The sequence below is a fragment of the Pagrus major genome, chromosome 2 (assembly GCF_040436345.1).
Source record: "Pagrus major chromosome 2, Pma_NU_1.0".
In the NCBI taxonomy this organism is placed as follows: Eukaryota; Metazoa; Chordata; class Actinopteri; order Spariformes; family Sparidae; genus Pagrus; species Pagrus major.
The window spans coordinates 3,459,067-3,478,252 of NC_133216.1; the positions used below are offsets into that span (position 1 = coordinate 3,459,067).

At 44.8% G+C, this 19,186-nt stretch overlaps 1 protein-coding gene across 2 annotated transcripts; it reads right to left on the reverse strand.

The window, feature by feature from the left end:
- Positions 1-3,650: 3,650 nt before the first annotated feature.
- On the reverse strand, positions 3,651-19,186 carry LOC141018070 (SPARC-related modular calcium-binding protein 1-like). 2 transcript variants are annotated; one of them, XM_073492954.1, is made up of 11 exons: positions 18,856-19,186; positions 12,701-12,875; positions 12,342-12,554; positions 11,883-11,936; positions 11,539-11,586; positions 10,946-11,014; positions 10,572-10,764; positions 9,703-9,776; positions 9,378-9,471; positions 7,405-7,727; positions 3,651-5,205 (listed from the first exon to the last, which is right to left on the reverse strand). In XM_073492954.1, the coding sequence occupies exons 1-10, from the start codon at positions 18,931-18,933 to the stop codon at positions 7,406-7,408; spliced, it is 1,320 nt and encodes a 439-aa protein (XP_073349055.1). In that variant the 5' UTR covers positions 18,934-19,186; the 3' UTR covers positions 3,651-5,205; position 7,405. The 2 variants fall into 2 exon arrangements, with proteins under 2 accessions (XP_073349055.1, XP_073349045.1); XM_073492944.1 differs by having other exon boundaries at positions 5,040-5,205; positions 7,390-7,727; positions 18,856-19,022.

Genomic DNA, 19,186 nt, shown 5'->3' on the forward strand with positions numbered 1-19,186 from the left:
CAAAACATCTGTGGTTTGCAGAAACGTATCTTGACAACATTTATTAAGGCGATAAACACCTGTCCCATTGTAAAGCAGCTATTTCACCACATTTGCTCGCTGAATTGGCCCATTCCAGCCACCATACCTCTTCCTCTGTCTTCACAGCCTGTCTGTTCTGCACTTTTATGTTTGGATCTATAAGACACAGATTTACAATTACTGGAAAGCGTAACGTTTTTATTTTTTCTTCACCGTGTTTTCATAGAGGAGAGTCTGAGTTTAATCTTGATGAACTTGTACTGAAGCTCACACTGCTCTGCACCTCCATGTGCGTGTTCTTCACATCAGTGGTTTCATGTGCTGCTGCAGTCAGCATGTTTTTATTTTATAGATTTTACTGTTTCCATCTCGACCACGTGGCTCCGCGGTCTTCTGAGCAGAAGATACAGGGAGGGGAAAATGGCAAGTATGGATTTTACAGGATGAATTATAGATTAATCCCAGCATGCAAATGTCCTGGGAAAGCTCAGTGTGTGTGTGTGTGTGTGTGTGTGTGTGTGTGTGTGTGTGTGTGTGTGTGTGTGTGTTCCTGATCTGAAGTTCTTGGCAGATTGATGCCCATGTGTGACCTGCAGGCCATTTTCTGTTGTTAGTCATGAGCTCAGTGGAGCACTTCACTCTCAGTGTGTCACCCTGGGACACACACACACACACACACACACACACACACTCAGCAACATCCACCTACAGTAACCATTATAAACCTTTACATTTAAATGCTGCAGCTCATCTTTAATTCATATCAATATCATGTCATTTACAAAGTCTATATCAAGCCCCCGGCCTCGTGAGCAGTTTGTGGCACTGTTTTACTTCCATCTGCACTGTTTACTGTAGCTACTGTTAATTTTAATTTTATATATTATATATGTGTAATGTATGTTTTGTATGTTGTATGCTACTAGACACTTGAATTTCTCTCGGGATAAATGAAGTATCTATCTATCTATCTATCTTATAAAATCTATACCTGTGTTTTGGTTGGGATCTATCATCAGCATGCAGCGTTTCCCGTCTGTTCAGCTCCAGCTGGTATTATTAGGGTGTGTCTGGGGAGCCATACAGTGTGTGTGTGTGTGTGTGTGTGTGTGTGTGTGTGTGTGTGTGTGTGTGTGTGTGACTGCAGGAGATTCCCTCGCCTGCTGGTGGTGCTGCTGCTCTCACATGTTGCCTTGGAGCCACAGCGCCATCTGCTGGTCACAGACATGCTGGAGCTGTGGACAGTGGAGAGGACAGGGTGTGGTCAGCTGGAGATGGGTTCACACTGGATTTAAAGATGAGCTCCAGCTCTCAGGTTGGAGTTTATCAGGCCGTGCTGAAGGTCAGGAAACCTCGAGGGATCAATACATCTGAGGATACAAAACTCTATTATATATTAGATCCAGCTCACAGCTCACAGCTCAGACACAGTGTGTTAGGACAGGTGAACTTTGCTTCATCGCATCTTCAGGTGTCATCAGGTAAAAAGGTTGGAAACAGTCACAATATAAAAGTCAGGAAAATGTAAAGTAACAGTACTCAGTCCTCTGTGCCTGCTTTACTCACTTATACTCATTATATATGACATCATTAGATCATTATGACTCATGTAAAAGCAGGATTTTACTGTTACGGCTGATTGAAGGTGGAGCTTGTGTTGGACTATTTTGAATAAGACTGCAGATAATGATTATTTTTATTATGGATTAATCTGCTGATTATTTCACCCATTAATCGATGATTAGTTGGTTTGAAAAAATTCTGAGAATAATGAGAAATGTCGTCACTACGAGCCAGAGCCCAAAGTGACACCTTCACAGTGCTTGTTTAGTCCAACCAACAGTCCGAACCTCAACATTACTAACAACACAATAAAAAGTCATGTGAACCGTAAAATGTTTAAAACAAGACTTTCAACTGATTAATCTTACAAAGTAACTAGTAACTCTCAGATAAATGTAGTGGAGTAAAAGGTACAATATTTCCCTCTGAAATGTAATGGAGTAGAAAGTAGCATGGACAGAAAAGACTGAAAAGTATCGAGTACTTAAGTACAGAACCCACGTACATGTACTTAGTTACACTCTGAGGTCTGCAGGTCTCATATCCACAGTGTGTCTGGTCACGTAATGTCTGAACGGCAGAAGACTGTGAGACAGAGAAGTTTCAAAACTTCTTAAAAGTCAGAACAGAATCAGACTGACTGATACGAACTGATGCATGAACGGTCTGCGTCACTTCTGGAAACCCAAATGAGAAAAATTTCACCATTTTTATCTTTTGGAGCAATTATTTTATTCAGACAAAAAGGCCTCAGGAAACCACAGTTAGAGGGGACCGACAGATACAGCTGGGATGAGATACAGCAGATATGGTGGAGCGGTTTCATCAGGCTTCTCACAGACTTGGCAGACATGACACGTCCTTGAAATACTGTTTCACATCCTGCTCCAACCCCAAAATCTCAACAAAAACACAAAGTTTTGAAGCCTCTGGGCCTTTTCTTTATATAACCCCAGCTCAGTTACAGTGCTGGAGTCATTAGGCCATAAAGCAGTTAGTTGATCAACATAAAACTTGTGTAATAGTGAAAAAATCTCACTTCTCTTTCTCATTTTATACGACTGTAAACTGAGTTTCTGCAGTTCAGCATGATCAAATGATTTGAAGACGTCACCGTGGAGAATTTTTACAATTGTTTTTGCCATTTAACGATGATTAGTCTTTTAATTTTAAACATATTCGATGGATTAGCTAATAAATAATCTTTAGTTTCATGTACACATAAAGTATTTTTTGTGTACATAAATACAAGATATGTAGACAGGATGAAAACACTGATCACCACATGATAACTTCACCTGTCGTACCCTTCATGTGTGCTCCATTAGTACTTTAACAGTTAAGGCCCATATACTTACAACCACAGCTCTTTATTCTGCTCTGTAATTACACAACACTTCAGACTTCCAGGTGATTCTGCTCCTGAATTTCCCCGGTGAGGGATCAATAAAGTCTTATCTTACTAAAACCTGTCATTATATTGATTTTGCTATTTTACTTGACTGTTATTTATTGGCAACTGTTTCACATTACTACATAATTAAAGGGTTTTCTCTGAGTGGCATAATGGGGCTCACATCGTTTGGTTTTGATGGTTTTTATCTGGAGCCACTAAAGACCTGCTGCCCTTTGACCTCTGCAGGCCAGCCTTCAGGAACAGATAAGCAGATGTGATGGAACAATCACTGAAGCTTTATGAAGGAAGACCCTGATAGAAAACACCTCCAGGCTCCGTCTGGACACCACAGAAGAAGATAAATCACTCTGGACACCTAACTGAGCGGCTGTTAGGAGCCTCAGTGGCTCGTTAACGTCCCGTCCAATCACATTCAGCCACGGTGATGAACTCGGACGTGAGCTAAAGCACCCTGGGAAATAACTTTGACTCGACTGTTATGAGACCTGCTGCTCCTCCATTGTTTCCTGTTTATCTGCTGATTTGTTTACTGTGAGGCGGCGATTAGTGCAGCTGTTGCTGTGGCAACCAGCAGCTTCCTGTGACACCAAACGATTTATTTACACCCACTGATTATTACAGTGACAAACAATACTCACAGTGTGGCTGCTCAGATTTATGAAAAGGTCACGACAGCATCATTTTTATTGAAATCACGTTTACAAACATCGATAAAAAACGTTCAGCAAAGTTTAGTCTCTAACAAAGTGCTCGTACATCGTCTAAAATACACTATAAATATAAAAATGAATATGTAATATGTACATAAAATATGGGGAAGCAATGATTGTAGAAAGCAGAGAAAGAAGAAGCACAAGAGGCTGGATGAAGGGAAGAAGTTCAGGATGTTTGGAAAAGAGAACGGGGAACATCTGAGGGAACGACACACCAAAACGACCGGTGTGAGAGGAAATAACTCGGACTAAGACTCAGGACATAATCTTCACACCATTATCCCTAATAAATCCTCTTCTAATAGAGAATATGTCTGATAAAAAGTTGCATATGGCGCTGGTGAAAACCTGCACTGAACAGGTGAATCATGGGTACTACAGCAACAGGCTCAGGGGTTTTCCCTCTCTCTGTCCGTTTCTCTTCCTGTGCACTGATTTGATTCACTGAACAGAGAGATTTCTCTTGCTGACAAACTCAGCAAGGAAAGCTCCTCCAAGTAGACTAGTGCCAACGGTGCCACAAAAACTGGGGCACTGTCCGGGTGTGTTCGGGCTCCGTCTCAGTCCGATCCAACGAGGATGCATTGAGAGATGCAATGAAACCATGGGAAGAGCGAGGAAACGAGGACGTGTTTCAGAGTAATGAGACGTCCTTTCCCCTGAATCCTGTTCAAATGTGCCAGATGCAGGGGTATTCATACGTCACTGTGTTCAGCTGAAAGTCTTACAGGAAGGCAGCTTTTCTTTCCTCACAACTAAGAGCTCTGGGACGAACTGAAATGTGGCGGACCGGAACGACTTTGGGTTCAAGTGAGGACTGAGGAGTGAAGACAGATCAAATAAAGGAAGCGAGAGAGATGAAGGAGAGATGCAACAAAGGAAGGAAGTGAGGATTCGGGCAACAGGAGAAGGAGGAGGAGGAGGTAGGAGCCAAGGCAGAAGACAGAAAAGGGGCATCCAAGGTGCAAAGAGTTAAGAGAAGGTGGAAGGGATGAAGCAAAAAGATGTAAGGAAGTAGACGTGAAGACAAAGGAAGGAGGAATCATGAGCAAGAGGAAAGACAGGGATCAAAGGAAAGAGGATACTAATAAAGGAAAGGAAAGGAGGATTCACCCTAACCCTAATGAGAGGAGGAAAGTGACGGGAGTGATGAGTCTTGGAGTGACTTTGCAAAAGTCATGCTGTCGAAGGTGTGAAAAGAAATACGTGTATTAAAACATAATAATACCAGCGGAAGCTGACTTTACTCCATGTGAGAGGAGCGAGGCACTGGTGACAAAACTGATAAGAACGGGATCAATAATGTCCTGAAGAGCCGGGAGATGTTTTTTTTAATACATTTTGTCTTTTAATCAGTGTTGGATGAAAAGTTTGTGATGTTTTATGATATTATGGGAGAATAAATCGACCCCTGTGAGGTGACAGTGAAGTGGGAGGAGAGGAAACCGGCCGGCCTTCAGTACAGAACAGGCTGATCTGTCTTGTTGCTCTCTGTGGTGAAAAACAAAGACAGAAAGAGAGAAAATGAATAGTGAGGAAATATAAACATTAAAACCCGACACGAGGAGAAAGTACATCTAAACTCTCGTTTATTCAGACTCAGCAGATCCTCCTCAGCTCCTTTCTTTCCTTCCTCTGTGATTTATCTCCTTCCTCTTTATCTGCCTCCTTCGTATTCCTGCTCTCCTGGACAACTTTATCTCTACTCGTCCTCCCACTGACTGACCCTGTTTGTATGTTCTGCAGAGAGTCTTATCTTCCTCCTTCCTCCTCGTCTCACCTTCACGCTGAAGTTAAGTTAACCTCTGTGCACCTTTGATGAGAAAGTAAAGCTACTCATTTTAGATGTATACTGAGCATGTGAGTCTGAAAACCAGACGAATCAGGATCATTTGACCGCCACTTTAACCAGAACCACGATCTTACTGCAGCTGACCTCACCCCTCGTGACTCTTCAAACTAGTGAGACTGAATGTTAAAATGTCTTTTTGTTGCTGTTTCAAATTGGTGACATAAAACAAGAGTCAGTCTCAAACTCGACTGGAGTTGATGATTTTTAACGCTGCAGGGATTAATTATAAGCAATCCTCGTAGTTTTATTGCTTTTTAATGACCATGTTTGTGTTCGTCCTTTAATGAACGTAAACACAACGTGCTGCTGCTCTCCGTCATCGTTCCTTCATGTCTCCACTGCCCCTCATAGATCACTGTATATGAAGTCTTTCCATGCAGGATCTGTTCGGTGAGGCGCTGCACTGTAAGCTCTCTGTATAGACCTGATGTTTTGTTTTGTACATGTCGGCAGTACATGACATAAATATTCACGTGGAAAAAGCCTCTTTGTCCGAGGGCAGGTTAAATACCGACACACTCATAATAACATCCCGACACACACTCCTGCAGCTGTCACAGCCGTCTGCAGCCGCCCGATCGCTGAGTTGGTGTCACGGCTGAGCTGTGACTGATTGCTCGCTGACAAACAGGCCATTTTACGGCTGCCCACTCTTGTTTTGATTTCATAAAGGTACATAAACACTCAGACAGCGGTGGGTGTAATTTGTCTGGCTGCCGGCCTGAAACGCTCGACTCTCCCGGGAGCTGCAGGAGCAACAACCTGAGAGAGAAAGACGCTTTCATCTGAGCCAGAGCGAGTGTGAGACAGCTGTGCACACTGAAGCATCTACAGTATTTTATGTGCACAAACACACACTCATACACACATTTAGCTCGCCACCTGTGTGTCACTGACTTTGTCACTCAGCCAGCGGTAGAAAGTAACTAAGTACTTTTACTCAAGTTCTATACATGAGTACAGTTTGAGGTACATGTGTTTTACCTGAATAAATCCATTTTACTTTGAATTGTTGTAACTTTTTAAGTAAAAATAAGTCGAGTAAGTAACTGAGTAAAATTCTGGTTTCTTTCCTCCTCTGTGACGGTAAACTGAATATCTTTTGTTGATCTTAATCGACAATGAAATAGTCGTTAGTTGCAGCCTTGCTAACATTACAGACTTGGTTTTGGGTAACCGATATGTAACTTTGTTGTTGTGATTTGTAATTTCACACATCTTGAAGCAGTCAAAGCAGTCACACTGTCTCACGACCGGCCTCGGCTCGGACACCGGTTCAGGAACATTTTCATCTTGGCTGATTTCAGGATTACAAACGAGTTTTCTTTAGCCTGAGCAGGTTTGCTCTGAGCGCCAGCTGGAGGCGGAGTCATGCCAGCTGCTGCACCTGTTCTCAATCAGGTTAACGGGTTGATTGGCTCAGAGCAGGTGCTACATGCACAGCGTGCACGCTGCTGTCTGCTCAACGACACCACAGGGATCAACACAGATACTGAAACCTGCCACCTTTTATTGTACTGTGTCTTGGCTCTGGTTTAAAGTCAGATGATGCATTATATATATATATATATATATATATATATATGTATATATATATATATATATATATATATGTATATATATATATATATATGGATCGTATTAAGCTGTTTTTTCTGAACGTTGCCAATATTGTGTAAGTTGGTTTCTAACTTTGGTTAAAGATGTGCAGCTATGACTTGTTTTTAAGTTCAGGACCCTCATTTGTTCATTTTTAAAGAGGAAAACATGAAAACAGTAGAAAATAAATGTACATACAGTATTTTCATATTGCACACACACACCTGGCTGTGACCCACCTCAGAGGCCCAGACAGACCCTGAGCTCCTCCAGCGTCAGCCCTCGGTCTCCGTCTCTGTCGCAGTACTGAGCGAACTTCTTGGCGCACCGTCGCGGCTTCAGCCTCCGTCGCAGGAACTGACGGAGGGGTCGAGCCTCGCGTTCGCTCAGCACCCCGCTGGAGTCCACGTCCATCTGACTGAAGTGCCACCGCAGCACCTCCTCCGGCCTGGACGAATCTGCAGCAGCAGGAGAAGCAACGCCCAGAGTCGAGGAGGAGGATGGAGCAGTGGAAGTCGGAGTGTTAGAAGATGGAGAGCTGGAGGGAGGAGTGTTTGAGGGCCTGGTGGAAAGAGACAGGACCAGAGAGGTGAAGGATCAACGTGACACCAGTTTAAGTTGTGTCTACATAAAGCTGCAGACAATGTGGATTCACAACAGTTACGATGGATTCAAAAGGTAAATCAAGACCCGGCAATAATGTTTCTGACAGAATCAGAATACACTCACTGTTCTCAGCACAAACCTGATGACACCTAAACATCAGGATCTCATGTCAGCAGTTTAACTGACTTTTAACGCCCCAGCTGGCATCATCAACAGGTCGAGCATCTTCAGACACCTGTAATCAGATTACTGTGGCTCCTGACAGAGTGTTCCCGAGTGTTCGCACCTTGACCAAATATAACCCACTCCTTCTCTTCACAGTGTATTGCTGCAGAACTCGATAAATATCAAATTTCACGAGGGCACGGCAGCCTGCCTGAAAAACAACATTACCAGCTGGCTCCTGGGTTCTTATCAGTTATACAGCGGGCAAAAAATAACAGCTTCAATTTTCTGTATCAGACCAAAACAAACCTGGACTTCATTAAACAGCAAACAGGTATCAGGGAGAAACCTCAGACCTGGGCTGTGTGTGTGTGTGTGTGTGTGTGGCTGACATAATGAAGCCTCTGGCAAATGGTAATGTTGGGAGTTGGCTGAGAAAGCGAGATAGAGACACAGTTTGGTGAAAATGAGAAAAAGGGAAGTCACGAAGAAGAAGTGAGGATGTTTGTGAATGAAGTGAGAGAAGCAGATGGAGGTAAGTAGTGACGGGCGGAGGCGTTGATTGGCAGACACAGAGCAGGGAAACAGATGGAGATGGTCTGTTCTCTCCTTCCAACAGTTCCCATCGGTTAATCAGATACTTGATCAGGTCTGTGCTCCTCACTGAAGTGTGAAATTGGTTTTCATTTGGCATCCTGAGCAGAATCTCAGCTCTGAGTCCAACATGTGACAGAAAATTAGTGGAATCTAGCTCGAACCTTTTCAGCCTGTGGAGCTTCAGACCGTCATTTGTGTGAAGCCATTTCTGCAGGTTGAAGGAGTGTTGTGTTGTCCTCATTGTTATACAGAGGAAGAATTGACAGGAAAGGATGCGGCTAACTGTGGCTGCTGTTAGCTAGTTAGCTCAGTTAGCTGTGCAGCTAGCAGTCTGGACTGGGTGTCGGTGTTTTTACACCGCTGGCACAGGAGCTTTGGACCGGGACGGGTCGGAGCTAACTGGTTAGCATGCTAGCTTCAGTATTTATCTTTGCAACACCATAAATAGTCGAAATGACATAACGTCAGAACTGTTAATTCTGACATTTTTGAGACTGACGGCTCTGCACAGCTCTCCTCATGCAGCAGTGCCAACTAACCAATTATCACATGTGACCATGAGGGAGTTCGATCTCTCAAAGCCGTTTAAAGCCCAGCTGCATTTAGTGTCCTCGTCATGAGTCACTAATTAAAGGCAACTGGAGTTGTACCTGAAATCACTTCTTTCTCCTCATTCAGTACTCCATAGTTACTAAACAATCAATAATTCATCCAGTTTACAGTCAATAGGTAGTGATTTGTACGCAGCCTTCTGTGGGGACTTCACAGGAGATCTTTAATCACTACCACATTGATCCCTACACCTGCTGTGGTGTACAGTACAGTAGATTAAGGACAGACTTACTGGTTGGGACTCAGACTCCCAGCATGCTCTGCTTCCAGCTGCAGAGCTCGGACCAGACTCTGGAGGAACTGCTTCTTACGAGCTCCGGGACAGCCTGAGGGGACAGAGGAGAGGACACTGTGACCCTGGATGTCAGAGACTGTCTGTCTGTCTGTGTGTCCACTGAAGTAAACAAGATGAGGCGTTTACAGTCCTGTAAACTGTCCACTGTGGAGGATTTTATATTTTCTGAAACATTTTAGAGAATTCTTGAAATATTTGTGATGAAAATTTAAAACCACATTTTTTTTTTATTCAGTCATGTAACAGAAACAGTGATATTCACCTGGCAGAGGTTTGTCCCTGTACCTCCTGTCTGTAGGTGTGTCCTCTGCCCCAGTGCAGTCTGGGATGCGATTCCTGCAAAGAGACAGAAGGAGCAACTAAAGGTCAATGAACCAAAATTACACTGAAAGTCAAAATGTCACAGCTTTTAAAACGTCTGCGTTATTTTCTGAAAAGGACGATAAATGAACACATGAAACATCGTCACCCTCATGAAGGTGTGTTTGTTTTAGGTGTTTCTAACAAACTGTCCGGTTCACATGGATTCTGGTAGACTGAATTTTAATTAGTTATTTCTAGAATAATCAGATATATTAATAGACATGAAATCATTTTATTTAATATATTTTATTCCTTTTCTGTAAACTACAACACCAGTACAGCAACACATCGTCCTGTGTGTTTGGTGTTGCCGTCCTGCCGCTCCATCGGACTGATGAAATGAAACACTTTCTAATCAGTCACCGGCAGAAGATAGTGTTCGCGCTGCTTTTCAGGAGGATTAAACATTATTAGGCCTCGGGGAGTTTTTTTCCTTCACGCCATCACATGAAAACATCCACCAGTTTCCTCTCAGGAGTTTGTGAGCAGCTGAGCATCAACAGCGCTGATAAAACCCCTGGAGAACAGAGCCGACCAGCCGCGGTTTGTTCTCATTTGTTCTGTGTGTTTGCTTCAGATGGACCCACCTGGGGAACGGAGGCAGTAATTGGTATAACATTGAATGATTAAGATGAATTGCTTGTGTGTGTCGGTGCATAATTATATCTGTGCCTTTATAAACCGGTCATATCTAATGAGGGGAGGAGAAGAAGAAAGAACGACAGAAAGAAGCTTCATAACTGACCGACTGATGGATGGATTGATTACCTGGCCGAGGTGCCCGGCAGCGGCCGGCCGCTGTCCACTCTGACGCACCAGCAGTAACCTGTAGGAGCGTAACACTGCACCGGGCTGTAGCGGCCGTCTGCAGTGCATTCTGGGATGAAAGGCTCCTCCTGCCTGGCTGAAAGCATCTCAGAGAGCAGCGACGCTCGCTCACTCTCACATGTCTGAGGACTGTCTGTACACACACACACACACACACAACAATATTACTACTAAGGTCGAGGACGGGTTGTTGCGCGTCAAGTGAGGTTTCCCATCAGGAGACTGCGCTGTAATGAGTCAGCTGTTTCGATGTCGTGGCTGATCTGTGTATGTACACACACATGCTGTATATCTCCACACACACTGACTCTTACCGGTGGGTCGTCTGACTGAGCGGTTTCCTCCGCCCATTCGACACGAAATGATCAGAAGAGGTGTCAGCTCTACACAAGAGAAGCTCACAGTCAGAGAGAGTTTAAAGGCATTTTAAAGGCTCGTGGAGAGAAGAGAGAGGGAGAGAGGAAACAAGAGAGATAAAGAAATATAACACTGGGAGTCTTATATCTTTATATTAATCTGGAGTTCTGTTTGTGGCCACCTAACAAAGTCCAGTATTCACTCTGTTAGCTCTGGTTCTGGTCTCTACTATCTCCAGAGGGAATCATCTGCTTCTTTAGGTGTTCAATGGTCCATCATGTTCACCAGCTAGTCTCTAATTCTGCCTGCCACAGCCAGAAAACACAATGAGAGAAGTCAGAGGGAACCAAAACTGTGAGACTGAGGCTGGACAGATAAACAAAGAGCTGAAACGCTCTATAAAGCTCTGTGAAGTCGAGGGGAGCTGCAGATCCAGGTGATAACTCTTTTGTCAGTTATATTCAGCTCATCTTTATGGAGGCACTCAACGTAACTGAAGTCTGTCATGTGAACAACAGATGGTCCTTATTGGACAGTTTCAGTTTGTCACCTGCAGGTTCTCTGGGGTCCAGTGTGGGACCTGGTTCACCGACTTCATCTGGAACAGAAGAAAAGAGAGTAAAAGTAAGAAGAACGAGGGAGGAAACAGCCGTGAGAGAGGAGGAGACGTGTGGAGACTGAGAGGAGAACCGAGGGAAACGTTTTTGGATTGTTGGCATGTGCAGCCGTCTGTGAATGTTCAAGTTCCTGCAGGTGTGTCTGGCAGAGAAACGACCAATTTAATGGCAGGAAGAACTGAAAACCAGAAGCATTCAGAGATGACTGGTCAGGGACGTACAGCACAGCAACAATGTGTGACTGCAGAGAGAAGAACGAGTGAAATATCTTCCTCACCTTGGACTGGAGCAGAGTCTTCATCAGTGATCTGAGCCAGCTTGGTGATGAGATCTGTCGGAGATGATTTATTGAAACAAGACTTCAGAATAAATACACATTAATTCATGCAGATCTAATTAAAGTAACAAATATTAGTCCGACATCTTCTTGAATGGCATCAGAAGACTAAATGTCCTCATTAGAGAAATTAAGGCAGATTTATAATATCAATAAATCATAAACTCATTAATTCTGATGATTAATTATCATCACCGGGGGATTTTTAAACTTCACACAGGTTTACAGGATTTACCACGACGAGAAGAGTTTAAGATTACAGACGAAAACAGTGTGAAAGAAATCTACAATCACTTTCTGTAATGTTTGTTAATCCACAAACTGTGCAAACAGATGATCACTTAGTGTAAATACAGTATAAAGATACTGATATATTGTTTATATATATGTATATCTGACCGGTGCAGTTGGGGATCAGGTGCAGGACCGAGGTTCCGATGACAGGTTTGCCGTCGGGCATGGAGCACCAGCAGTACCCGGTCTGGTTGTGACACTGCACTGGCAGGAAGTGACCGTCGAGATGGCACTCTGGCACAAAGACGGCACCGCTGTTGTGGCCGTTGACCTCCAGAGCCTGAGTCCGGACCAGCTGGCATTTAGACTGACTTGGATCTGAAAGTAAAATCCAGACTTGACGTGTGAACGAATCTGTGGTTTGCAGAAACTGCCAGTATTGTTTTCTGCTGACTGTGCTGGTTGAAAATCTGGTAATGCTGCTGCGGTCAGTCATCAGGCTGGTGATGGAGAGGTGTGTGTACCTGAGCAGTGTGCCCGTGGAGCGAGGCGGAGCTGTTTGTTGATGCATTGTGCCCTCTGGAAGGCGCACAGTGATTTATACAGCCTGCCGTTGCTGCCGCACACAGCTCGGTGGCGCCCCCTCTGGCAGTCCAGGACACAACCGCGAGGCCACATGTTCTCTGTGGTCAGGAAAGGCTGCAAACACACAAACACAGGATTAGAAAATAACAGCTAATGGTGTGTTGTAGGCTATTAGAGAGACATGTCCAGTTAATGATCATCACTCTTTCACACAGTTTGCTACTTTGCCACTTGTGTGCCTGCACAGAGCGAACTCTACCTGGCATCCTCCCTCCTGTGCGTCTCCTCCACCCACCATGACACACAGAAGTGCATCAGTCTAAAGTTTCGACTGGTTGCTGACAGCTGACTGAGGCTGTGCATAAATAAAACTGTCCAGCACCGCAGGTGGTGAGAAGAGATACACCGAGAGGCATTTTACAGGCTGTCCATGACGGATGCTCTGTCAGGCTTTCAATGTCACGCCTGGAAAAACTGCGATGAGCAAGGAAGGAAGAGAACAAGGGAAGAGGCAGAATGAAAGAGGGTGAGGAAACGAGTGTCACAACAGCCAACAAGTCTGACACATGCAAACATTTCAGGATGGCTGAGCTCAGGAACAGAGAGAGTGAAGAAGTCTGTGGGTCTCCCGTCACCTGTCAGCTCACCTGAGAGCTTTAAATTAGCAAACTAGTGAGAAGGGGGAGGAGGAGGAGGGCGAGGAGGAGGAGGAGGAGGGCGATTGGCTATGTGCCTGACAGGAAAACTTTTTTCAAGCTAAATAGAAACTTTTACACGAATGTAAAACGGATCACTGACAGTAAAATATTTTGGAAGAAGTCTATAAAAGCTGTGAGCAGCCAGTGGAAACATGTTTCCTTCCCAACAGGTTTATGAACCTGACACTCTGCCAGCAGCTTTTTAAAGTCTACGCTGCTGTGTCCTCTTTTACGAGCTGACGAACTCAATCATACTTTGAGATTCAGTGAATTAAAGGTAAAAGAAGTTCTGACCCGGCTGTTAGTGAGGGAGGATACAGCTCCACTCCAGTTCACTGGGTACCTCCGCAGTGTCAGAGACACAGAGGGTCAGGGTTCATGTCCACAGGAGTGTTTTTGGACTTGAGGGCTCGCAGCATTGGACGCTTTGCCATCACCCTCCTTTGACCGCACAAACACTCCTGGCTGCACCTGACTGGATGAACGCCACTCTAACTCAAACCAGACCAACACCGGGCTCGTTAAGAGACTTTCTCTCGAAATGTGTGAGAAACAAACCAAGCAGTCACTGAGTTCGTCTTTATTTTAACTCGTCCCTTCCAGGACACCGTACACATCTTTTTTTGTGCAGATGCTAAATCCAAACATGATAAACAAAATGTAAACAGCAGCCTCTGATGCAGTTTTTAAAAAGCACTGCAGGAGTCTGGCTGTGATGATGTGAGCGACTCACACATGCTCCTCTCGGGCGTCGACAACACTCACAGCTCAGGATCTCACACAACTTCACACGTCTCCAAAACACACACCAGATTCGTCACACTGACACACACACGCTCACACACACACACACACACACACACACACACAGTGGCCCCACCTTCTGACTTTTCATCAGTGCCTCTTTGTCCATCAGCCTCCCCTCTCTCTCTCTCTGACAGTGTTGACATGATTTACTGGTGAATGAACCCCTGTGTGTCTAAAGTCAACACATTAACTTATATCGACCGCAGAGATCGACCGAATTATAAACACAACTCAGTTCAGTTTAACTAGCTTCAGTTCAGGCTGTGCGATATGACGATGTTCATTCTGTGACAAGAAAAACAAAGTACAAGTTTGCCCTCTTGGAAAGATGTCCTGAAACAAAGGAAGTGATGGAGGGAGGAGGAGGAGGACGAGGACGAGGAGGAGGGGGAGGAGGAGGACGAGGACGAGGAGGAGGGGGAGGAGGATTAGAGGAAGGAAAGTGAAACAGTGCATGAAGAGTAGAGCTTAGCTAAAGTCTGAGAAACTGCAGCTGGTCCAAACAAAGCACAGAATAATCTCTACCCCTCAGTGAACCCCATGAGAGCAGCCCAAACTCAACAAACAGCTGACGGTGACCTTGTTTCTGACTACTAACACTTAAAAATCCTCCTCTCGTCTTCAGTGTAAACATGAAGATCTCTCACATGACTGTTGTCTAGTTGTGTCCTGTTGGATTTGAGCATAAACGTTAAACTATGAAGGAAAAGAAAGTGAAAAAACAAGTAGAGACGGTGGAAAAGCGAGGGGAACAGAAGAGGAAGGAAAGTATGAAGTGGGGAAGAGAGGGAGAAGTAGAAAGAGGAAATGAGGGGAGGAATGGATGAAGGGATGGAGGTGAGAAATGAGAGAATAAAAGCAAGTCTGGAGGCGAGTGTGGAAAATAAGGAGAATGGAGGGAAGAAGTGGGGACTCATGAAGGTGGAGGAGTGAAGGAGGTTTCTGCAAACCACAGACATGTTGAAACTTCACATTTCTGCATATAGAAACTTTATATTGTGACACAGCTGAGCTGGTTTCAGGCAGAAAAACACTTCAGGGTTGTTAAAGTGGTTTCACACTTCTTAACATTGAAACACTGGTGGTGGTGTCCAGCTGTAACACCACCAGCATCACCTCCATCTCCCAGTACGACAGTCAGCTCGTAGACATGCAACATGAAGGTGATTTGACACATATTGTAAAAAAAAATGCTGATACGGCACATGTGCAGGAACCTGCAGGAACTTAAAATGCCAACATTTTATTCTGGCGACTGGACAGACACATGGGAGGAACTGAGTACAGGAAGGAAAATATGAATGAAGGGAGGAACGGGGAGAAAAATGGTAAAAATAGAAGAAGGAAGTTGAGTTCGGGGAGACGGGGTGCTAATAATAACAAAGAGAGGAGGATGGGTGGAGTGATATAAGGACAGAGGAGAAAAGGGAAGGAAGGATGGGAGCAGTGGAGGAACAGAGGTATGAAGGAAGTGTCGGACAAAGCTCAGAGCAAATCTGAGGGAATAAAGTGATTAGTGGACTAAGGAAGGCGTCCAGAGAGAACGGAGAAAGGAATGAAAGTCTGGGTCCAATTAATGAAAGCGAATGTTTGCAGAAATAGAGGGATGGAGGGATGAAGGGAGGAGTGGAGGAGTGGAGGAGTGGAGGGGGCAGGGGTCCAGGTGCAAAGTGTTGGGCAGACTGGATTTCCTGTCAGTCAGGTAGAACCACAGCAACTACAATATCCTCAGTGTTAAAACAATTAGCAGCAGTGTTTTAGGACTGTAAAACTCAAACTGTACAAGCCACGAGTGTGTGTGTGTGTGTGTGTGTGTGTGTGTGTGTGTGTGTGAGAGAGAGAGAGGAAGTGAGCGGCCAGCAGAGAAAGTGAGAACAAGCCACCACTGTCTCCTCCCGCCTCACACATTCCTGAGCGGCCGCTGTAGGAAAACATTAAAAACTCATCTCCAGAGTTTTAGTGAAACGTGAAAGTTTTGACTCGCTGATGCTGCTGAAAGTTCTGTTGACACCCGGGCCGGGCCCAGCTCCTGAACAAGCTGCCTGTGCTGTCGGACCGGAGCTCACTGCAGTGAAACGCTCGCCTGTGAACGCAGCGTTTTCTCTCTCTGCCATTAATCTGTCCAAACCGACCATTAACACACACACACACACACACACACACACACACACACACACACACACACACACACACACACACACACACACACACACGGTCGGTGGGATGATGATGACATGTTTGACGTCTCAGGTGATTCAAAAGTGTGTGTGTGTTTGTGTTTACAAACATCACCTACACACACCCTTCAGCTCTGATGACATATGATGAGACTGGAGACAGAAACACACACACACACACACACACACACACACACACACACACACACACACACACACACACAGTTTCCCTGCAGGTTCAGAGTGTGTCTGTGCTGCTCAGTGTGTAAAGGAGCAGTTCTGTAACATTTTCATGCTCAGTTTTCAGATTGTTTTGAGAACATTCAGTTCATTCGAGTACAGTAAGAACGTCAACTTGTAGAGACTTGAAACATGAGATTTAATTTAGACCCATTTGGTCTCCTGGCTGGTCTCTGTTCAATAACCTGACGTGCCAGATAGTTTGTAACAGAGACGATCTGGGAAGTTTCCCTCAGAAACAGTTTGGAAAAGGGAAGCCACTTTCAACAAGTACTTGGCAGCTGATTAGAAGAACCATCCATCTATCAATCGCTCTCACAGACTAACTCCAACCAATCAGTTCAACAGTCGGAGGGCGCTGCCACCAGCGGAGCCGGTCGGTAAATCAAACTCTTATCAAAGCCAGAAAACAAAAGCCTTCAGTGCTGTTCTTTGCTCTTCTGATGCTACAGCAGCAGCTACGCTAACCTCTTTAGGAGCAGTACCCTGTGGTAATCTGACTGTCGTGTGGGTTTACTTTTGTAAACAGCTGTTTGCATGATGAAGAGCTGAAGTTACCAACATTTATGTCTCCACAATAAGAAGAAAAGCGAGTTATATCTCGGCTGCAAGTCCGACATAAACCGTTCCGTTATAAACCAGCAGTGAGACTAATTCTCACAATCCGACCCGGTGACAGACGTCTAGAGCTACTGCAGGCTTACTACAGTTTCATAACCAGGTAAACGTTTCTTATTTATTATGAACCCACGTTACCACTTCATATTCTGCTGGAGTCTCAGACCTTAACATATCTTAATACTGTTCAAATATATTATCGGCTTACTTACTTTCTCTAACTAACACACACACACACACACACACACACACACACACCTGTGTCCCCTAAGTAGCAGGTTAAATATTTGCCTGGCAGCAGTGTGTGTGGGTTTAATGTTTTGGTCTCGCTGGCTGGTGTTACCCTGCCGCCCTCCGGGGAGCTCACACACACACACACACACACACACACACACACACACACACACACTATAGACAACATTAATCTATAATAGCAGAAATAACACGGAGCAGTTTTTAGGTTTTGTGTCGTCTCGTCTGTTCAGGTCGACTAAACTAATTACAAACAATATGATAAAAATTGCAATTTGGAGTCGCTGTGGTGCAGCAGTTATTCACTGTGGGGCCTAAACAGAAAGCCAATTACATACAGTAGATTAAACACACACACACACACACACACACACACACACACACACACACACACACACTTTATTACTGCTAACAAGCTGAGAGTTGAATGTTATCCACAGTGAGTGAAAGTGAAAGGTGTGGTGCTGCTGAGAGACTGACTGTATCAGGAGGATGGAAAGCTTCACACTTTGCTTTGTTTCCACTCAGCTGAATTTGTCTGGCTTGATGATGGACTTTATGGATCAGAACTGTAGACAATGTGCTGTTTACCTCAGCTTGGTTAGTCTGGTCGAACCAAACACTTAAAATGAGCCTTTTATCTGCAGACGGAGCGGGACCGCTCCGTCTGCAGATAAAAGGCTCATTTTAAGGTGACGGGAACACAAAGATTCTCAGTTTCAGAGCTTTACACACGGATGAAAACATAATTATGAACATTTTATACCTGTTCTGCACCTAAAACCTCCTAAATCCTGCACACGTGACCTTTAAACAAGAGAAAATACTGCAGATATTCTCAGTGAGAGTTGAAAGTTCAATTTTACAACAGAAGTGGTTCTGACACAGCTAAGCTCATGTGCACTTTGGGCTTTTGGCTCCAAGCACTGCATTTAACCAATTAGTTCATTACAAGCCAATAATCTTTAGGCCTGGCCTTCTACAAGACACTCAGTCCAACGGGAACTGTGTGTGAGATTACATCCTTCATAAAGGCCTGCTGATCACCTGAGGATATGTCCCTCAGGTGAAGCAACCAAATCCTAAAATAAACTAATTAAAGTCTTTTACAGACCAGCACACGAACACTGACTTAAACTGGTCCAGTTTAAATCAGCTGGACTTGAATATTTTCCTGTTTTACTGAGACTGAAGCTCAGGTGAGCCTCTCTGAACACCTGTAGTGCGCACGCAGCTCAGCTCAGCCTCATGAGTTCTGTATCAACGGGTCTGGCTCTCAGGGACTCTGGGTCCGGGTCTTACCGCCGTCCTGTCGGTCTGAACCCACTCCGACAGCAGGAAGACGAGCAGCGCGCGGCAGGTGAAGGTGAGCGCGAGCATCGTTCCCGCCACAGCGGACCAGAAGAGACAGGCCGCGCGCCCCGAGCTGCCTGTTGTTCCCAGGATTCACAGCGCCGCAGTGCGCGCGGAGCGGCGACAGCCAGGCTGTAGTTGATGATGATGATGATGATGATGATGATGATGATGAAGGTCTGGACAGAGACAGTCAGCACCGAGGCTCCTCTCCTTCAGCTCAGCTGCTCATCTTATCCACAGGGCTCGAGCTGCCAGCGCGCGTAAAGCTGCTCCGAGT